This window comes from Nomascus leucogenys, chromosome X (genome assembly GCF_006542625.1).
Source record: "Nomascus leucogenys isolate Asia chromosome X, Asia_NLE_v1, whole genome shotgun sequence".
NCBI lineage: Eukaryota > Metazoa > Chordata > Mammalia > Primates > Hylobatidae > Nomascus > Nomascus leucogenys.
In genome coordinates, this window is record NC_044406.1 from 101303224 (window position 1) to 101324785 (window position 21562).

The 21562-nt window shown below is 38.6% G+C and overlaps 1 protein-coding gene across 3 annotated transcripts in view; it reads left to right on the forward strand.

The window, feature by feature from the left end:
* The window catches only part of HTR2C (5-hydroxytryptamine receptor 2C), a 326375-nt gene extending 306553 nt beyond the window's left edge, over positions 1-19822 (forward strand). For all 3 annotated transcript variants that reach the window (XM_003262219.3, XM_003262218.2, XM_030807395.1), the window contains one exon: positions 16337-19822. In XM_003262219.3, coding sequence (XP_003262267.1) covers positions 16337-17163 — 827 coding nt within the window. In that variant the 3' untranslated portion in view covers positions 17164-19822. The remainder of the gene's footprint in view (positions 1-16336) is intronic.
* Positions 19823-21562: the final 1740 nt, after the last annotated feature.

The window sequence follows — 21562 nt, forward strand, 5'->3', positions numbered from 1 at the left end:
TTTACTTTCTTTTTCAAACAGTTACTGAGAAAGGAATGTTAAAAATGCCAATGATGATTGTGGATTTGTTCATTTCTTCCTTTAGTTCTGTAGATTTTGCTTTAAATATTTTGAAGCTGTGTCATTGGGGGAAACACATTTAGGATATGTATGCCTTACTTTTGAATTTGTCCTTTTATTATTGTGAATACCCACTTTCATCTCTGCTAATATTGCTTGTCTTGAAATACACTTTGTCTGACAATAATATAGCCATGCTACCTTTCTTGTAATAACTACTCATACAATATATAATTTTCCATAATTTCTAACTTTGTACTTACATATGTCTTCATATTTAAAGTTTGTCTCTTTTAAGACAACTGATCATCTTTCTCTTTTATCTTAATCTGAAAATCTCTGCCTCGTAACTAAACTATTTGGATCAATTACATTTTATGTAATCATCAATATGACTAGGTTTAAGTCTGATATCTTGCTATTCATTTTCTTTTTGCTTCATTTAATTTTTGTTCTTTTCCTGCCTTCTCTTCCGCTTACCAAATATGTTTAGCATTGCATTTTAGTTCCTTTACTGACTTTTTATCTATATATTCTTACGTATTTTTATTTGACCTAGGTGGATTTAAGGATTGCCATCGGATATCTTATCTCATAAGCATCCTTAATTTTAATAATGTACTAATTTTCCACTTTAGACTTTAGACATGTAAGAAACTTAAAATGTATAATTTGATTTTTCAAGCCTGTTCTTTCTGTTAATATTGTCATGTATGCTCTTGCTACATATGTCATAGACACAACTTTAAAATCAACTCATTTGTGCCTCAAAACCTCACTCACCTTTTAAGAAATTAGGAAAAAATAAAAAGTAGTCTGTTTACTTACATGTTTACCATTTCAGGTGCTCCTCTTTCCTCCAGTAGCTGTGAGTTTCCACTTGGTACCATTTTTTACAGCGTGAAGAACTTCCTTTAGCATTCTTTTTTTTTCCAACTTTTATTTTAAGTTCAGGGATACACGTGCAGGATGTGCAGGTTTCTTACATAGATAAATGTGTCCCATGGTGGTTTGCTACACAGATCATCCCATCACTTAGGTATTAAGCTCAGCATCCGTTAGCTATTCTTCCTAATGCCCTCCCTCCTCACCTGCTGGCAGGCCCTAGTGTGTATTGCTCCTCCCTATGTGTCCATGTATTCTCATCATTCAGCTGCCACTTCTAAGTGAGAAGACAAGGTATTTGCTTTTCTGTTCCTGTGTTAGTTTGCTGAAGATAATGGCTTCCAGTTGCATTCCTTTCCCTGCAAAGGACATAATCTCATTCCTTTTTATGGCTGCATAGTATTCCATGGTTTATATGTAACACATTTTCTTTTTTTTATTTTATTTTACTTTATTATTATACTTTAGGTTTTAGGGTACATGTGCACAATGTGCAGGTTTGTTACATATGTATCCATGTGCCGTGTTGGTTTGCTGCACCCATTAACTTGTCATTTAGCATTAGGTATATCCCCTAATGCTGTCCCTCCCCCCTCCCCCTACCCCACAACAGTCCCCGGAGTGTGATGTTCCCCTTCCTGTGTCCATGTGTTCTCATTGTTCAATTCCCACCTATGAGTGAGAACACATGGTGTTTGGCTTTTTGTCCTTGCGATACTTTACTGATAATGATGTTTTCCAGTTTCATCCATGTCCCTACAAAGGACACGAACTCATCATTTTTTATGGCTGCATAGTATTCCATGGTGTATATGTGCCACATTTTCTTAATCCAGTCTATCGTTGTTGGACATTTGGGTTGGTTCCAAGTATTTGCTATCCTGAATAGCGCCGCAAAAAACATACGTGTGCATGTGTCTTTATAGCAGCATGATTTATAGTCCTTTGGGTATATACCCAGTAATGGGATGGCTGGGTCAAATGGTATTTCTAGTTCTAGATCCCTGAGGAATCGCCACACTGACTTCCACAATGGTTGAACTACTTTACAGTCCCACCAACAGTGTAAAAGTGTTCCTATTTCTCCACATCCTCTCCAGCACCTGTTGTTTCCTGACTTTTTAATGATGGCCATTCTAACTGGTGTGAGATGGTATCTCATTGTGGTTTTGATTTGCATTTCTCTGATGGCCAGTGATGATGAACATTTTTTCATGTGTTTTTTGGCTGCATAAATGTCTTCTTTTGAGAAGTGTCTGCTCATGTCCTTTGCCCACTTTTTGATGGAGTTCTTTGTTTTTTTCTTGTAAATTTGTTTGAGTTCATTGTAGATTTTGGATATTAGCCCTCTGTCAGATGAGTAGGTTGCAAAAATTTTCTCCCATTCTGTAGGTTGCCTGTTCACTCTGATGGTAGTTTCTTTTGATGTGCAGAAGCTCTTTAGTTTAATTAGATCCCATTTGTCAATTTTGGCTTTTGTTGCCATTGCTTTTGGTGTTTTAGACATGAAGTCCTTGCCCACGTCTATGTCCTGAATGGTATTGCCTAGGCTTTCTTCTAGGGTTTTTATGGTTTTAGGTCTAACATGTAAGTCTTTAATCCATCTTGAATTAATTTTTGTATAAGGTGTAAGGAAGGGATCCAGGTTCAGCTTTCTACATATGGCTAGCCAGTTTTCCCAGCACCATTTATTAAATAGGGAATCCTTTCCCAATTTCTTGTTTTTGTCAGGTTTGTCAAAGATCAGATAGTTGTAGATATGCGGCATTATTTCTGAGGGCTCTGTTCTGTTCCATTGATCTATGTCTCTGTTGTGGTACCAGTACCATGCTGTTTTGGTTACTGTAGCCTTGTAGTATAGTTTGAAGTCAGGTAGTGTGATGCCTCCAGCTTTGTTCTTTTGGCTTAGGATTGACTTGGCGATACGGGCTCTTTTTTGGTTCCATATGAACTTTAAAGTAGTTTTTTCCAATTCTGTGAAGAAAGTCATTGGTAGCTTGATGGGGATGGCATTGAATCTATGAATTACCTTGGGCAGTGTGGCCATTTTCACGATATTGATTCTTCTAACCCATGAGCATGGAATGTTCTTCCATTTGTTTGTATCCTCTTTTATTTCATTGAGCAGTGGTTTGTAGTTCTCCTTGAAGAGGTCCTTCACATCCCTTGTAAGTTGGATTCCTAGGTATTTTGTTCTCTTTGAAGCAATTGTGAATGGGAGTTCACTCATGATTTGGCTCTCTGTTTGTCTGTGATTGGTGTACAAGAATGCTTGTGATTTTTGTACATTGATTTTGTATCCTGAGACTTTGCTGAAGTTGCTTATCAGCTTAAGGAGATTTTGGGCTGAGACAATGGGGTTTTCTAGATATACATGTCATCTGCAAACAGGGACAATTTGACTTCCTCTTTTCCTAATTGAATACCCTTTATTTCCTTCTCCTGCCTGATTGCTCTGGCCAGAACTTCCAGCACTATGTTGAATAGGAGTGGTGAGAGAGGGCATCCCTGTCTTGTGCCAGTTTTCAAAGGGAATGCTTCCAGTTTTTGCCCATTCAGTATGATATTGGCTGTGGGTTTGTCATAGATAGCTCTTATTATTTTGAGATACGTCCCATCAATACCTAATTTATTGAGAGTTTTTAGCATGAAGGGTTGTTGAATTTTGTCAAAGGCCTTTTCTGCATCTATTGAGATATCATGTGGTTTTTGTCTTTGGTTCTGTTTATATGCTGGATTACATTTATTGATTTGCATATGTTGAACCAGCCTTGCATCCCAGGGATGCAGCCCACTTGATCATGGTGGATAAGCTTTTTGATGTGCTGCTGGATTCAGTTTGCCAGTATTTTATTGAGGATTTTTGCATCAATGTTCATCAAGGATATTGGTCTGAAATTCTCTTTTTTGGTTATGTCTCTGCCAGGCTTTGGTATGAGGACAATGCTGGCCTCATAAAATGTGTTAGGGAGGATTCCCTCTTTTTCTATCGATTGGAATAGTTTCAGAAGGAATGGTATCAGTTCCTCCTTGTACCTCTGGTAGAATTCGGCTGTGAATCTGTCAGGTCCTGGACTCTTTTTGGTTGGTAAGCTATTGATTATTGCCACAATTTCAGAGCCTGTTATTGGTCTATTCAGAGATTCAACTTCTTCCTGGTTTAGTCTTGGGAGGGTGTATTTGTCGAGGAATTTATCCATTTCTTCTAGATTTTCTAGTTTATTTGCATAGAGGTGTTTGTAGTATTCTCTGATGGTAGATTGTATTTCTGTGGGATTGGTGGTGATATCCCCTTTTTCATTTTTTATTGCATCTATTTGATTTTTCTCTTTTCTTCTTTATTAGTCTTGCTAGTGGTCTATCAGTTTTGTTGATCTTTTCAAAAAACCTGCTCCTGGATTCATTAATTTTTTGAAGGGTTTTTTGTGTCTCTATTTCCTTCAGTTCTGCTCTGATTTTAGTTATTTCTAGCCTCTGCTAGCTTTTGAATGTGTTTGCTCTTGTTTTTCTGGTTCTTTTAATTGTGATGTTAGGGTGTCAATTTTGGATCTTTCCTGCTTTCTCTTGTGGGCATTTAGTGCTATAAATTTCCCTCTACACACTGCTTTGAATGTGTCCCAGAGATTCTGGTATGTTGTGTCTTTGTTCTCGTTGGTTTCAAAGAACATCTTTATTTCTGCCTTCATTTCATTATGTACCCAATAGTCATTCAGGAGCAGGTTGTTCAGTTTCCATGTAGTTGAGTGGTTTTGAGTGAGTTTCTTAATCCTGAGTTCTAGTTTGATTGCACTGTGGTCTGAGAGACAGTTTGTTATAATTTCTGTTCTTTTATATTTGCTGAGGAGAGCTTTACTTCCAACTATGTGGTCAATTTTGGAATAGGTGTGGTGTGGTGCTGAAAAAAATGTATATTCTGTTGACTTGGGGTGGAGAGTTCTGTAGATGTCTATTAGGTCCACTTTGTTTAGAGCTGAGTTCAATTCCTGGATATCCTTGTTAACTTTCTGTCTCGTTGATCTGTCTAATGTTGACAGTGGGGTGTTAAAATCTCCCATTATTATTGTGTGGGAGTTTAAGTCCCTTTGTAGGTCACTCAGGACTTGCTTGATGAATCTGGGTGCTCCTGTGTTGGGTGCATATATATTTAGGATAGTTAGCTCTTCTTGTTGAATTGATCCCTTTACCATTATGTAATGGCCTTCTTTGTCTCTTTGGATCTTTGTTGGTTTAAAGTCTATTTTATCAGAGACTAGGATTGCAACCCGTGCCTTTTTTTGTTTTCCATTTGCTTGATAGATCTTCTTCCATCCCTTTATTTTGAGTCTATGCGTGTCTCTGAACGTGAGATGGGTTTCCTGAATACAGCACACTGATGGGTCTTGACTCCTTATCCAATTTGCCAGTCTGTGTCTTTTAATTGGAGCATTTAGCCCATTTACATTTAAAGTTAATATTGTTATGTGTGAATTTGATCCTGTCATTATTATGTTAGTTGGTTATTTTGCTCATTAGTTGATGCAGTTTCTTCCTAGCCTCGATGGTCTTTACAATTTGGCATGTTTTTGCAGTGGCTGGTACCAGTTGTTCCTTTCCATATTTAGTGCTTCCTTCAGGAGCTCTTTTAGGGCAGGCCTGGTGGTGACAAAATCACTCAGCATTTGCTTGTCTGTAAAGTATTTTATTTCTCCTTCACTTATGAAGCTTAGTTTGGCTGGATATGAAATTCTGGGTTGAAAATTCTTTTCTTTAAGAATGTTGAATATCGGCCCCCACTCTCTTGTGGCTTGTAGAGTTTCTGCTGAGAGATCAGCTGTTAGTCTGATGGGCTTCCCTTTGTGGGCAACCCGACCTTTCTCTCTGGCTGCCCTTAACATTTTTTCCTTCATTTCAACTTTGGTGAATCTGACAATTATGTGTCTTGGAGTTGCTCTTCTCGAGGAGTATCTTTGTGGCATTCTCTGTATTTCCTGAATCTGAATGTTGGCCTGCCTTGCTAGATTGGGGAAGTTCTCCTGGATAATATCTTGCAGAGTGTTTTCCAACTTGGTTCCATTCTCCCTGTCATTTTCAGGTACACCAATGAGACTTAGGTTTGGTCTTTTCACATAGTCCCAAATTTCTTGGAGGCTTCGTTCATTTCTTTTTATTCTTTTTTCTCTAAACTTCCCTTCTCACTTCATTTCATTCATTTCATCTTCCATCACTGATACCCTTTCTTCCAGTTGATCGCATCGGCTCCCGAGGCTTCTGCAATCTTCGCATAGTTCTCGATACTTGGCTTTCAGCTCCATCAGCTCCTTTAAGCCCTTCTCTGCATTGGTTATTCTAGTTATCCATTCATCTAATTTTTTTTCAAAGTTTTTAACTTCTTTGCCATTGTTTTGAATTTCCTCCTGTAGCTCGGAGTAGTTTGATCGTCTGAAGCCTTCTTCTCTCAACTCATCAAAGTCATTCTCCATCCAGTTTTGTTCCATTGCTGGTGAGGAACTGCATTCCTTTGGAGGAGGAGAGGTGCTCTGCTTTTTAGAGTTTCCAGTTTTTCTGCTCTGTTTTTTCCCCATCTTTGTGGTTTTATCTACTTTTGGTCTTTGATGATGGTGATGTACAGATGGGTTTTTGGTGTGGATGTCCTTTCTGTTTGTTAGTTTTCCTTCTACCAGACAGGACCCTCAGCTGCAGGTCTGTTGGAGTTTGCTAGAGGTCCTATCCAGACCCTGTTTGGCTGAGTGTCAGCAGCGGTGGCTGCAGAACAGTGGACTTTCATTAGACCACAAATTCAGCTGTCTGATAGTTCCTCTGGAAGTTTTGTCTCAGAGGAGTACCTGGCCTAGTGAGGTGTCAATCTGTCCCTACTGGGGGCTGCCTCCCAGTTAGGCTGCTCGAGGGTCAGTGACCCACTTTAGGAGGCAGTCTGCCCATTCTCAGATCTCCAGCTGCATGCTGGGAGAACCACTACTATCTTCAAAGCTGTCACTCAGACAGGGACATTTAAGTCTGCAGAGGTTCCTGCTGAATTTTTGTTTGGCTGTGCCCTGCCCCCAGAGGTGGAGCCTACAGAGGCAGGCAGGCCTCCTTGAGCTGTGGTGGGCTGCACCCAGTTCGAGCTTCCTGGCTGCTTTGTTTCCTAAGCAAGCCTGGGCAATGGTGGGCGCCCCTCCCGCAGCCTCACTGCGGCCTTGCAGTTTGATCTCAGACTGCTGTGCTAGCAATCAGCGAGATTCCGTGGGCATAGGACCCTCCAAGCCAGGTGCGGGACACAATCTCCTGCTGTGCCGTTTTCCAAGCCCGTTGGAAAAGCGCAGTATTAGGGTGGGACTGACCCGATTTTCCAGGTGCCGTCTGTTACCCGTTTCTTTGACTACGAAAGGGAACTCCCTGACCCCTTGCACTTCCCGAGTGAGGCAATGCCTTGCCCTGCTTTGGCTCATGCACAGTGCGCTGCACCGACTGTCCTGTACCCACTGTTTGGCACTCCCTAGTGAGATGTACCTGGTACCTCAAACGGAAATGCAGAAATCACCCGTCTTCTGTGCCGCTCACACTGGGAGCTGTAGACCGGAGCTGTTCCTATTCGGCCATTTTGGCTCCACCCCCCCACATTTTCTTTATCCAATCTATCATTGATGGGCATTTAGGTTGGTTCCAAGTCTTTGCTATTGTGAATAGTGCTGCAATGAATATATGCGTGCGTGTATCTTTATAACAGAATAATTTACATTCCTTTGGGTATATACCCAGTAATGGGATTGCTGTGTTGAGTGGTATTTCTGCCTCTGGGTCTTTAAGGAATCACCACACTGTCTTCCACAGTGGTTAAACTAATTTACACTGCCACCAAGAGTGTAAAAGTGTTCCTTTTTCTCCGCAACCTCACCACCCTCTGTTGTTTCTGGACTTTTTAATAATCACCATTCTGGCTGACATGAGATGATATCTCATTTTGGTTTTGATTTGCATTTCTCTAATGATCAGCGATATTGAGCTTGTTTTCATATATTTCTTGGCCACATGAATAGCTTCTTTGGAGAAGTGCCTGTTCATGTCCTTTGCCCACTTTTTAATGGAGTCATTTTTTTCTTGTAAATTTGTTTAAGTAAGTTCCTTGTACACTCTGGATAGTAGACCTTTGTCAGGTTGCAAAGATTTTCTCCCATTCTGTAGGTTGTCTGCTCTTTCTTATGATAGTTTATTTTGCTGTGCAGAAGCTCTTTGGTTTAACTAGATCCCATTTGTCAATTTTTGCTTTTGTTCCAATTGCTTTTGGTGTCCTCATCTTAAATTCTTTGCCCATGCCTATATTCTGAATGGTATTGCCTAGGTTTTCTTCTGAGGTTTTTGTAGTTTGGGGTTTTACATTTAAGTCTTTAATCCAGCTTGAGTTGATTATTGTATATGGTGTAAGAAAGGGGTCCAGTTTCAGTTTTCTGGATAGGGCTAGCCAGTTCTCCAAGCACAATTTATTAAATAGGAAATCTTTTCCCCATTCCTTGTATTTGTCAAGTTGGTCAAATATCAGATAGTTGTAGGTGTGCAATCTTATTTCTGAGATCTCTATTCTGTTCCATTGGTCTATGTGTCTGTTTTTGTACCAGTACCATGCTGTTTTGGTTACTGTGGCCGAATAGTATAGTCTGAAGTTGAGTAACATGATGCCTCCAGCTTTGTTCTTTTTGCTTAGGATTGATTGCCTTGGCTATTTGGGCTCTTTTTTGGTTTCATATGAATTTTTAAAGTTTCTTCTAATTCTTTGAAGAATTTCAATGGTAGTTTAATGGGAATAGCATAGAATCTATAACTTTGGGCAGTTATGAGCATTTTAATTGCATCAATTCTTTCTATCCATGAGCATGGAATGTTTTTCCATTTGTTTATGTCATCTCTGATTACTTTGAGCAGTGGTTTGTAGTTCTCTTTAAAGAGGTCCTTCACTTCCCTTATTAGCTATATTCCTAAGTATTTTATTCCTTTTGTGGCACTTGTGAATGGGAGTTCATTCATTCTTTGGCTCTCAGCTTGCCTGTTGTTTCTGTATAGGAATGCACTATCTCAGGCAGGCTCCACCCTGTTGCTGGTGGCTGGCTGGAATTCCAAACCAGTGGGTCTTATCTTGTGAAATGCCATGGAAGTGGGACCCACAGGACAATGCTGCTTGACTCCCCAGATTCAGCCCCCTTCCTAGTGGTATGTACGGACCTCCCACCTTGCCTGAGTTGCAGACACCTTTGTTGGGGATCCTGGGGTCGGAGTATGTAAAGCTCCTGGGTCTTTGTGTGTGCCTGAACAGCTGCTTTGCTGACTCCACACAGCTCTGCGTTGGACCCAAGGCCCTGGTGGCATAGGTTCACAAGGGGATCTCCTGATCCATGGGTTGCAAAGATCCGTGGGAGGAACATGGTTTCCCACAGTCGCACAATCACTCACTGCTTCCCTTGACTGGACGTAAGGGTTCCCTTGGCTCTGTGTTGCTCCCAGGTGGGCCGTTGCCCCACCCGGCTTTTCTTTGTTCTCCATCAGTTGAGTTGTTTCCCTGATCAGTCCCAAAGTGAGTACCTGGATATTTCAGTTGAAGATACTGTATTCACTCACGCCTTTTGTTCCTCTCTGTGAATGCCATGGACTGTAGCTGCTTCTAATCAACCATCTTGGTCCCCTTAGCATTCTTTTAATGAAGTTCTGTTGGCAGCAAATTCTCTCAGCTTTAGTTGACGTGAAAAAGTCTTAATTTTACCTCCATTTATGAAGTATATGATCACTGAACATAAAATTCTGGGTTGACAGATGTGCGTTTGTTGCTCTAGTTTTTACTTTATTCTTTTTAAAGATGATTTTATCTTCTGTCCTCCATGGTATCTGATATGACACCCTTGGATATTTCTTTTTTTTCTCACATTAAGCTTTATTTTGATGGGTTTCAAAATTCTGTGACAGATTTTTGGTCAGGGCATTTCCATTAAAAAGTGTTGATTTTAAAAACTAAAAAGTTAAAACTGCCACGTGCGAGAAAAAGGGGGGTCCAGAAAACATTCTCTTTTTCTTCTGAAGGTTTTACAATGCATTGTTATCATTAACCAGTCTTTTACTATTAAACTTAAAAGGCTAATTGAAACAAACGGTTCTGAGACCATTCTTCCACCACTGATTAAAACCGGGGTGGCAGGTATTAGGGATAATATTCATCTAAAACTTCTGAGCTTTCTGGTCAAACTTGGTGACCTTGCCAGCTCCAACAGCCTTCTTGTCCATTGCTTTGATGACACATCATCATGATATGATGTCTATCTCATATCATGAAGAGCAAAATGACTCAGAGGAGGATAGTCTGAGATACGGTCAACACACATGGGTTTGCCAGGAGCCGTATGAATGACAATGACTGCAGCATCACCAGACTTCAACAACTCCTGTCAGCCTGAAATAGTATGGTTTTCTAGGTATCCTTGAAAAAAAATTTCCTCTCCATGCAAAATAACCCATGGAAACAGATAACCCTGCAGGTTAACAATAATTTCCCTATGTTTTCATTCTGATGTTTATCGAGCTGTTCTAGGAAACGTATTCTATAATCTCTTTTGTATCACGATTTATTATTCATCTCTTGGCAGTCTGTTTCCTGTCTTCACTATAATTGTTCTCTCTATAATCACCAATGACCTCTTCATTTTCAAAGATAGAGAAAATGTTTCAAATTCTAGACCTCTCTGTGGCATTTGAAACTGTTGCGGATGTCTTCTTCAGAACACTCCTTCCCTTTGTCTGTAATGACATAACTTTTCACTTACACTGAATTGTTGTCACGTGGCTGACACTCATTTTGCAAATTTTGCTGCTGGTAGTTTTGATCTTACCAGAAGATGTCAAAAGAAGTTATTCAGACCAGTTTCACACATGTACTGACAATGACAACTATCTAATGACTACTGTCCGGCCAACAATGATTGTAAGACACTATGGGTTGTATGAAGCATCACAATTTCAAAGATGTTAAAATCTGAAAGAAATGTGCCTCTTAGAATCATTGGCATATGACCTTACGGTTTGGAGAGAACTGATCTGTGTTGCTTGAATTCAAGGCTTTAAGAAATAATGTAAACATTTTTATACATCCTCTGAACTTACCTCTTTTGCAGTAAAATAACTTCATCAACCAATGGGCTTTTAAGAGGCTGAAATGAGATAATGCATGTAAAGTATGTAATGCAGACAAAGTATCAGAGTCAGTAAGCACTCATAATAAACAATGAATGATAGTGGTAACAGCAGTAGTAGTTATAATAGTGGTAAGGTTATATTTTGAATAAAATAGTGGTAGAAGTACATATGATATTTTCAGTAAAGCTTTAACTTCACAATGTTACTGAATTTAATATTCTAAAATGCTAAGTAAGACTCATATGTTTACTGAAGGCACTCTTCCTCTCAGAGTTTAAGTAACCTTAACAAATTATAACCACTTTTCAGAGATTTGCAATAACTGAATTAGATAATGCATGTGAAATATATTTGACAGTTTATTAGTTGAAGAAACACCTAAGATTTGCAGCACAACATGAATTATAACTTATCTTTGTTGGTTCTAAAATTCTAAGGAAGATGATACAGAGTTATTGAAGTTAATCTCAGAAAGGTTAAGTGATTCCACTGAATAATTTCTTTTATTTTTTTGTCCGGATTGAATAAAACATATATAAAAGTATATAACAATTGTGAAATATGTGGCTTAGTGCATGACAAATAAGCCCTCAGTAAAAGGTAGTTATTATTATTGGAATTATTGTTAGTGACACCTGATATTTTCAATGGTAGTTCATATCTACTTTTCCTCTTTGGCCAAATCAGGAATTTCAAAAATATTGAAGATTGCCTCATGATATTTGCTAAACTTACTTAATTTTTCTGAAGTTAACTTCATCAAATAACATGTGCCTTTCAGAATTTTTATAAAAATGAATGATGAATTTAAAATGTTTTGTTGCCAGTATTGCTGTTATTTATATTTACCAGACATGATAATATCGCATGAATTACTATTGGTTGAAATAAAAATGCTAAGACAAACTTAACACCTTTGCTGAACTTAACTCTCTAGCACTTAAATAACTTAATGCATTACCATAGAACAGCAGTTCTCAAGCTCTTTGGTGTCAGGACCCCTTTATACTCTTCAAAATAATTGAGGACTCCAAAAGAGTTTTTGCTTATGAGGCTTATATTTATTGATATTTATGGTATTAGAAATTAAAACTGAGAAATGTTTAAAATACTTAGGAATAATTTTATTTTCAATAATAATAATAAACCCATCTAAGATTAACATAAAAACATATTTTTGAAAACTATAATCTCCAAAACAAATCAGAGAGAAAACAGGCATTGTTTTACAGTTTTGAAAAATTTATTTTATTTATTTATTTATTTATTTATTTTAGATGGAATTTTGTTCTGTCACCCAGGCTAGAGTACAGTGGCAGGATCTTGGCTCACTGCAACTTCTGCCTCCTGGGTTCAAGCGATTCTCCTTCCTCAGCCTCCCGAGTAGCTGGGATTACAAGCATGTGCCATCATCCCTGGCTAATTTTTGTATTTTTAGTAGAGACTGGGTTGCACCACATTGGCCAGGCTGGTCTTGAACTCCTGACTTCAGGTGACCTGCCCACTTCGGCCCTCCAAAGTACTGTAATTACAGGCGTGAGCCACTGCACCCGGCCCACAGTTTTGAAAATCTCTTTTAATATCTTGTTTGACAGAAAGCAAGCTAGGTTCTCATATATGTATCCACATTCGAACAGTTGTGATATGTTGTTTTGGTTGAAATTTATGAAGAAAATGCAGTTTTAAAGACAGTTAGGAAAGGAAAACCTAGCAAGCTTTCTAACAGTCTCAGACCCCCCCTAGGGTCCTTGAACCACACTTTGAGAACTGCTGACACTTACCTTTTATTTTTTTTAAAGTATTGAATAAGACAGTGTACAACATATATTGTTATTAATGCTGCTTTTTTGTTGCTTTTTATAATTTCCTCATATGTTTGAAATAACTTGAATTTCTTCTTGTTTTGTTGATTGCATTCATGGTTTCTAAAAACAAAAGAAAATTAATGACAGTGCAGATTTGGTAAACTGGTTAAGCTACTTTGCCAAATAATACCTGTCTTATAAAGTTTTTAACCAAATCGAGATAATACATTCTACATCTGTAGTGTCAGTAATATGCATGGCTCAGTGCCTGGCACATAGGATACACTCAATAAATGGCAGCTATCAGGATCACCCTTTCCTCAATGCACAAAAAATAATACAAATAGATGCCAGGGATAAAATTGGCCTCATCTACCCAATAACAGCTTCAGCTCATCTACAGTGACTTTGCCACCCTCTCTTGCTGTCCCTTGACAAGGCCTACTTTAGGCTCAAGAGTCCCTTAGACAAGTGAATAAATCATTTAATAGAAGCGAGCTAACATTACTCCAGAGTTGGTCTCTGAGTGATACAAACTTCCACCAATCTTATGGCATGTGTGTGAGGCCTTCCCCGGAAACGTCCAAGTGTGTCTATGAATACTTACAATATATGCAGCATTTCCTGTGGGAAATTGAAAGTACATGCCTCAGTCGTGATGCTTCCAGGGTGAAAGCAAATTCCCCAGATTGAGTCTGTAGCCCCACGCTGTAGTATCTAAGGTGCTGGGTGGTTGGCAAGGTAGGAGATTGAAGAGGGAAACACCACTCCTTCATCCTTTATTGCTTTTGCTGTAAGGAACCTGGAAAGGTATAACAGAGTTTCCTACCAACACTTTGTCAGAAAATGGCCTTCTTCCCTACAGTATTATCAAACGGGTAGGTTGAATGTTTCTACTTCAGGATCCAAATTTTTTTTTGCTCTGGAAGGAATCACTTCCAAGGTTAGCAGTGGCCAATCAGTTTTGGAGACTTTTTAAAATCTGAGGTTTAACAAACAGTGATGTTACTCTGTTTCAGAAAGGACCTCTATGTCTTCTTTTCTCTTTTTTTAATTGAAAAAAATTATTAAACTTTCTGTTTCATAGTTGACTTTCAAAGATTACAAAAGTAGAATTATAAAATAAAGCTCATGAACTCATCATCCAGCTCCAAGATTTATCAGCTTGTGGACTGTCTTGTTTCATCTATACTTTCATCCACTTCTCCCTCCCGTATTATTTTGAAATAACTCCAGACATCATAATACTTCATCTGTGTTTTAGTATGTATATCTAAAAATAAAAGAGTTGTCTTTTTATATAACCACAATATCAATACCTCACCTAAAAATTAATGAACAATAATTATTTAATATCATCCAAAGGCCAGTCACTGTTCAGATTTTTAATTGTGTCATGAAAATTTTTAACATGTTTTTGTTTTCATCAAGATCCCAAGAAGATCCACATATTATAATTACTTGATCTTTTAAGTATCTCTTAATATATAAGTTCCCCCTCTAACATTTTCTCTTGTAAATTTTTTTAAAGAAACTCTTCTTTTAAAAATCATATATTAACTTTCTGCAGACTAATCCATCACTAAAATATGTTATTAAGGTTAAGCCAACACTGACGTCTTTAGGGTATGTTTGATCTGCACTCTTTCTAGAGATTACCTTACGTTTATGATTTTTCAAATAAAGATTTAAACAACACAGTCTGGCAGCTTTCTTAACTGCTTTTTTTTTTTTTTAACTCTTAAGAAATATATTCTGTGTGGTTCTGCTGTACTCTATATTCCCAAATTCCTGTTGAAATTTCCCAGGCATTTCATCAAACGTAGTGAAAAATCACTTTCTCTTTTCTCTTTCTAATAATTGCCATTCCACCCCATCCAGGTGCAAAGGTCTCTTCTTTAGGATCTGGCCATGCACTACTTGAGGAGACTTACTTACTGTTTGCAGTGCCTCCTCATTTTCAGTCTTTCCTACTTTCTTGAATGGTGTGCCTAGGTTCAGAGCTATAGATAGGCATGGACCAATACTCAGGGAAGTCTTGTCATATCTGTTGTGGCTTCCTCACCCTGTTACTTGGCTTCCTACTCTAGGAAAAGGCCAGTCATTTTAGAAATTCCATGTCTGAGGAAGAAGACTTAAAGATCACTTTCAAAACACTCTCTTCTTTCTATCTTCCCAGAGATTAAACAAACATCAGTCAACATTCTCAGCAAGCTCTAGCAAAGAAGCATTGACTCGTTTTTTTTTTTCCCTCTTGATCATCCAGCCAGACACTCTATACCTGACTAGGCATGTTAAAGCAACTGGTAAGGACTTTCTGTTTCAGGTTTGTCACAGTTGCTCATGTGTTCTCTAAGGTCAGCAAGGATCTCTGAGAATGCATTTCTGTCTCCTCTCACAGTTCATGATGTGACACCTACCAGCCCAGGATTCCTAATAATCTCTGATGGAATTCCACGAGTACAATCTGAACTTCCCAGGCTTTGACTTCCTGTGGACACAAGAGAGGACAGCAATCTCTATCTCTACTTATGATCTATTTATCTCTATGCATTGATGCAGGACCTCTTGAAGACCTACTGTGGTTATTTCTGAAAGCTTCTAGATATCTTACTTATGCTCAGGCACAAGATCACCTTCTGCTCCCACCTCCTCATTGATATTTTCTGACTATGGGCCTATTTATTGAAGGAAGTGCTTCCCTAGAGTACTACCTCTCAGTATTCTTAAAAACAAAAATGCTCAAAATTCCACACAGAAACTGGAGGACTGCATCTCTCCCAACTCTACATTTTACCCTCTCTTGACTTTGAAACATTGCTCATGCCCAGAGACTCAAAATAAAACAAACAAAAACCCATGCTAAAAAGAGAATCTTTTCAGTCTCTGCTTATTGACTATTTCTGCATAGTAGTTAGACTCAGCCCAGCCATCCCTAATAGGCTATTATTACTATTACAGGTGGTATTTGTCTCATTTTTATTGAATTTGGAAGATGATATGCTAAAGAAAGAATGATTGGCTTTATTAATGTCATCAAGTACAGATGTGAATTTATTCATTGATTCAACAAATATTTATCGAGTGCCTTCCATGAGCCAGGACGATTCTTGGAACTGGAAATCCAACAAATCTGACACAATCCACCCTTTGACACAACCGTGTCTCTAATATAGTTAATATCAATGAGGGTAATTCCATGCCTTCTACAGAATTTTTAGGGAGAAGGCATTCCTAACATGAAAAACGCCATCATTTTCTGATGCCATACTGTTAGTGTTTCATGTGACTGTCGATTATGCCGTGAATAGCTTTCAACAAATATCAGGTCTGAATCTCCTTCCGTAAAATGCAAATTAATTAATGTATGCCGTTGAATACATCTGTCCAGTCCTTCAATATGCTATAACAACGCCCTTCCATTTTTCTTCCTTTAGGTGTATCAGTTCCTATCCCTGTGATTGGACTGAGGGACGAAGACAAGGTGTTCGTGAACAACACGACGTGCGTGCTCAACGACCCAAATTTCGTTCTTATTGGGTCCTTCGTAGCTTTCTTCATACCGCTGACGATTATGGTGATTACGTATTGCCTGACGATCTACGTTCTGCGCCGACAAGCTTTGATGTTACTGCACGGCCACACCGAGGAACCGCCTGGACTAAGTCTGGATTTCCTGAAGTGCTGCAAGAGGAATACGGCCGAGGAAGAGAACTCCGCAAACCCTAACCAAGACCAGAACGCACGCCGAAGAAAGAAGAAGGAGAGACGTCCTAGGGGCACCATGCAGGCTATCAACAATGAAAAGAAAGCTTCGAAAGTCCTTGGGATTGTTTTCTTTGTGTTTCTGATCATGTGGTGCCCATTTTTCATTACCAATATTCTGTCTGTTCTTTGTGAGAAGTCCTGTAACCAAAAGCTCATGGAAAAGCTTCTGAATGTGTTTGTTTGGATTGGCTATGTTTGTTCAGGAATCAATCCTCTGGTGTATACACTCTTCAACAAAATTTACCGAAGGGCATTCTCCAACTATTTGCGCTGCAATTATAAGGTAGAGAAAAAGCCTCCTGTCAGGCAGATTCCAAGAGTTGCCGCCACTGCTTTGTCTGGGAGGGAGCTTAATGTTAACATTTATCGGCATACCAATGAACCGGTGATCAAGCAAGCCAGTGACAATGAGCCCGGTATAGAGATGCAAGTTGAGAATTTAGAGTTATCGGTAAATCCCTCCAGTGTGGTTAGCGAAAGGATTAGTAGTGTGTGAGAAAGAATAGCACAGTCTTTTCCTACAGTACAAGCTACGTATGTAGGAAAATTTTCTTCTTTAATTTTTCTGTTGGTCTTAACTAATGTAAATATTGCTGTCTGAAAAAAAGTTTTTACATATAGCTTTGCAACCTTGTACTTTACAATCATGCCTACATTAGTGAGATTTAGGGTTCTATATTTACTGTTTATAATAGATGGAGACTAACTTATTTTGATTGTTTGATGAATAAAATGTTTATTTTTGCCCTCCCTCCTTCTTTCCTTCCTTTTTTCCTTTCTTCCTTCCTTTCTCTCTTTCTTTTGTGAATACGGCAATGTTCATGTTCATCTCAGGTGGCATTTGCAGGTGACCAGAATGAGGCACATGACAGTGGTTATATTTCAACCACATCTAAATTAACAAATTCAGTGGACATTTGTTCTGGGTTAACAGTAAATATACACTTTAAATTCTTGCTCTGCTCATCTACACATATAAACACAGTAAGATAGGTTCTGCTTTCTGATACATCTGTCAGTGAGTCAGAGGCAGAACCTAGTCTTGTTGTTTTTATAGGGGCAAAATTTGACATTGTCAGAATGTTGTGTTGGTACTTACTGCAATGTCTGTCCCTAAACATAGTGGTATTTTAACACAGCAGCTGGTTAACCAGGACTACAGAAGTGGAAGGATAATGAGATGTAATACACCAAATAGCTTTTCACTTCTTAAGGACAATGTTCAAATTCTGATTATTACAACAAGCAAACTGAAATTAGTGTTTTCATTCTGGTCCTTAGTAAATTCCTAATTCTATGATTAAACTGGGAAATGAGATCCCGGAGTTATTTCCCAATCCAGGATTCAACATCAATTGGGTTTTGATCTCAGCGTCCTGGAAATTTGTGTGCTTCACACAAAGTGAAATTAGTATTTTGAGCCTTATTAAAATATTTTCTTAATTATGGTACCTCTATCTATAGGACTTAATTTAGCAGTCCATTTTTGAGTAAAACTTGTATTGGAAGTATAGATGGTAGAAACTTTGGAAGTTTTACTTGATTAAGGACTACAGAATTGGGCCCTTAGAATGTGAAAAAAAAAAAAAAAAGTAATTAAAAAGATGCTTTTACCGAACTCGGGATTACAGAAACACAGAGTTTCCATTTGGATTTTAAACAAAATTTATCTCATTTTCAGATCCTTCCAAACTCTCTAGTGCAGGAAAAGGCTGCAGCTAATTTGTGAAAGTGGCAAGCTCTTCATTGCACTGCAATTATGTACCAGAAGTTTAAATCTTTGTTAAAATATAGTGTTGTGTTACAATAAGTGTTGGCCATCATTTCATTCGTGGGCCTGCTGCTCTCTAAGAATTCAGTAGCATTTTAATAGTTTCTAAACCATGAAAGGTTTTCAAGCATTGCTAAAGTCAGACCATTCAGTCTATGCTGTGTACAGAGTATACAAGTGTTTCTAGTAACAGTATTTCCATATGTGTCCATTTCACACAACTGTGGATAAATTTTGGAAGAATTCATGATGCTAGTTCTTACGCCTTGACAGTTACTTACTTACACACCTGAGAATGTGCCTCTCAGTATCTTAAAATTGGTTAATGAAAAATCTGAATTTCTAAAACCCCTGGTCTGTGTTCTCAACACACAGCATAGATAAATCCAATAGTCTGCCACAAGGGCAGTGGAAGAGCTGCTGTATTTGAGGAAACTCATACAGTCTCTATTTGATTTGCAACACTGCCAAACATCAGTCAATTGCTTGAGCATGCCCAAATATAACATGAAAGTCAAGTCTACCTGCCTTGCCTGTTAGGTCTGTTGAAGTGCATGTTAAAATAATTATATGAAGCAGAATGAGATGATTTAATTCTTATCGAAATGAAAATGGCTGAAGAAACACAGCATGCATTTAGCATGAGTTCTGCACATACAGAGGGTGTCCTGCATGTATGCCGTGTATGTTGCATGAATCCATCGATTTGTATTAATGTAGGGCAGAATAGCTGATAGAAAAAGGACTGAAGAAAATCCTTCAGCAATCCTTAAAAAGACCATGCATTCGGATCTGAAGTAGTGTGAGTGTTTGTTAGAAAAAATTGGAAACATCTGATTTCTGAACTATCAGGGCAAGCTCATAGCACATGTTTTACAAAGAAATAAAATATAAATCACAGATTTCCAAAAGCACTAGCAATAAGTTGAATGATAATAGCTTACAGCACATTTGTTAATGATTCTTGTATCATCAAATAGTAGTACTTAATAGTACCCAACATGGTAATTATCCTCCAACTGTGTGCTATTCGTAAGTTCTGTGCAGTTTGGTATGAAACAAATATACTCATTTGGATATAAATCTTACCCTTCAATGTTAAATCTACAAACTTTTATAAATGTTTTAAAGAAGTCCATGTGATAATTGTAAAGGTGATGAATTTACCATCGGACAAATCATTTTGATGTATTATTATATATGTATATCTGTGTAAGACACGTGCAACAGACTGCCTTATATTATTTTCTGTAATTCTTCTCCTTTGTCAAATGGTATTTTTTGTGAATGGTTGCAAAGTGTTGTCTTATTCCTAATTCCTGTATGTTATCCACTACAGGTTTTGTGAGACTTCCTATTAATTTATTAAATTTATTAAATGTTGGCTAATATGTCACGTGTCTTTTTTCCCCCAGAATCTTTTGAGGGAAACATACACCACTTGACGCTTGACTTCATTTTCACAGAAAATGAAATTGAATCCTGTAAAATAAGTTGACAAAGACAAATGCAACCAGAAAAGATCACTTTCTTTTTAGTAATAATGCAGGTACTCAAAGACTACAGCATCAGAGGAAAAACAAGAGGTGTGAATGAGAAAAACAATATCAACAACAGCATCACCAATTCCTCATAAGCAAAATAACCACACTCCCAAATTGTTCTGCCTTCCTTACTTGAGCAAGGACTGGATTGGTTCACATGCTCTCCTTGTTACAGGTGTCAGTACTGCCTTATTCCCACTAGAATCTAAGCTCCTCAAGGACAGAAAGGACCGTGTTTATCCTGTAGATGGTTTGTCTCCAACATTTAGCAGCCTCTCTACATTCGACATGTATTCATTGAGTATTAATATTTGCAAGTACCAGGCCTGGTGGCTCATGCCTGTAATCCCAGCACTTTGGGAGGCTGAAGTAGGAGAATCACTTGAGTTCAGGGGTTTGAGACCAGTCTGGGCAACACAGCAAAACCTCATCATCTCCAATAAGAATAAAAAAATAATTAGCCAGGCACTGTGGTGCATGCCTGTAGTCCCAGCTACTTGGGAGGCTGAGGCAAGATTGCTTGAGCCCAGGAGATAGATGCTACAGTGAGCCATGATCATGCCACTGCACTGCAGCCTGGGAGACAGAGCGAGAAACTCTCAAAAAAAGAAAAGAAAAGAAAATTTGCAGGAATTGTGTTATCTGTTCCAGTTGCCAAACTAGGTCTTACAACTCCCAGTTCTTCAGTCATGAGATGTGGCATGATCACCTTAATTTATCTCCTATATCAACTGGCTTTGGATACCACCAAAATCATCTGAGACATGATACTAAAACAACTCTCCTCTTCCATACCTGGAACCAGGGATGACAGAATACGTTGACCTTTTCTTTCAACATATATGCTTTTCTGATGCTGGGTGAGCCTAGAAAATACTGGCATGATGTCAGTTCCCTGAGAAAAAAAAAAGCAGTAATACCTCATTTCTCTGCAACTCTGAGTAGGTCGGTTCCTACGAGTAGGTCAAGAGATAAAGGTTGAAATGACACTTGAAACAATAGGTTTACTGCTGCCCATGGCCAGAAATATCTTATTCTGCTAAAGCTAGGGGCTACTTGAGCCCATCACTGAGGCAATGGAGAGAGGCTGAAATTTCTTGATGGCCCAGTCTAGGAGTCACTACTACCAGTAGAAGGGAAGAGGGCAGAAGAACACTGACGTGCCTCAGCTATAGCTCTAGAAGGTCTTCATGGTCTGAGGGGAGAAAGAAAAATGCTTCTTGCCATCAAGTAGCAATAGGTTTCTTTTATCCATGTGGTTTCCCAGCTCCCACTTAGGCCAATGCAATTTCCAAGGTTGAGGCCCATTTTTCCTTGTGTATTCTCCCCTAGACATATGAAAACCCATCCATCACCTGGATCAGCAGGCCCCAACCTTTTTGGCATTAGGGACCAGTTTCTTGGAGAACAATGTTTCCACAGACGGTGAAGTGAAGGTGGGAGATGATGGTTTTGGGATAAAACTGTTCCACCTCAGATCATCAGGCATCAGTGAGATTCTCATAAGGAATGTGCAACATAGATCTCACACATATGTAGTTCACAATAGAGTTTGCACTGCTATGAGAATCTAATGCTGC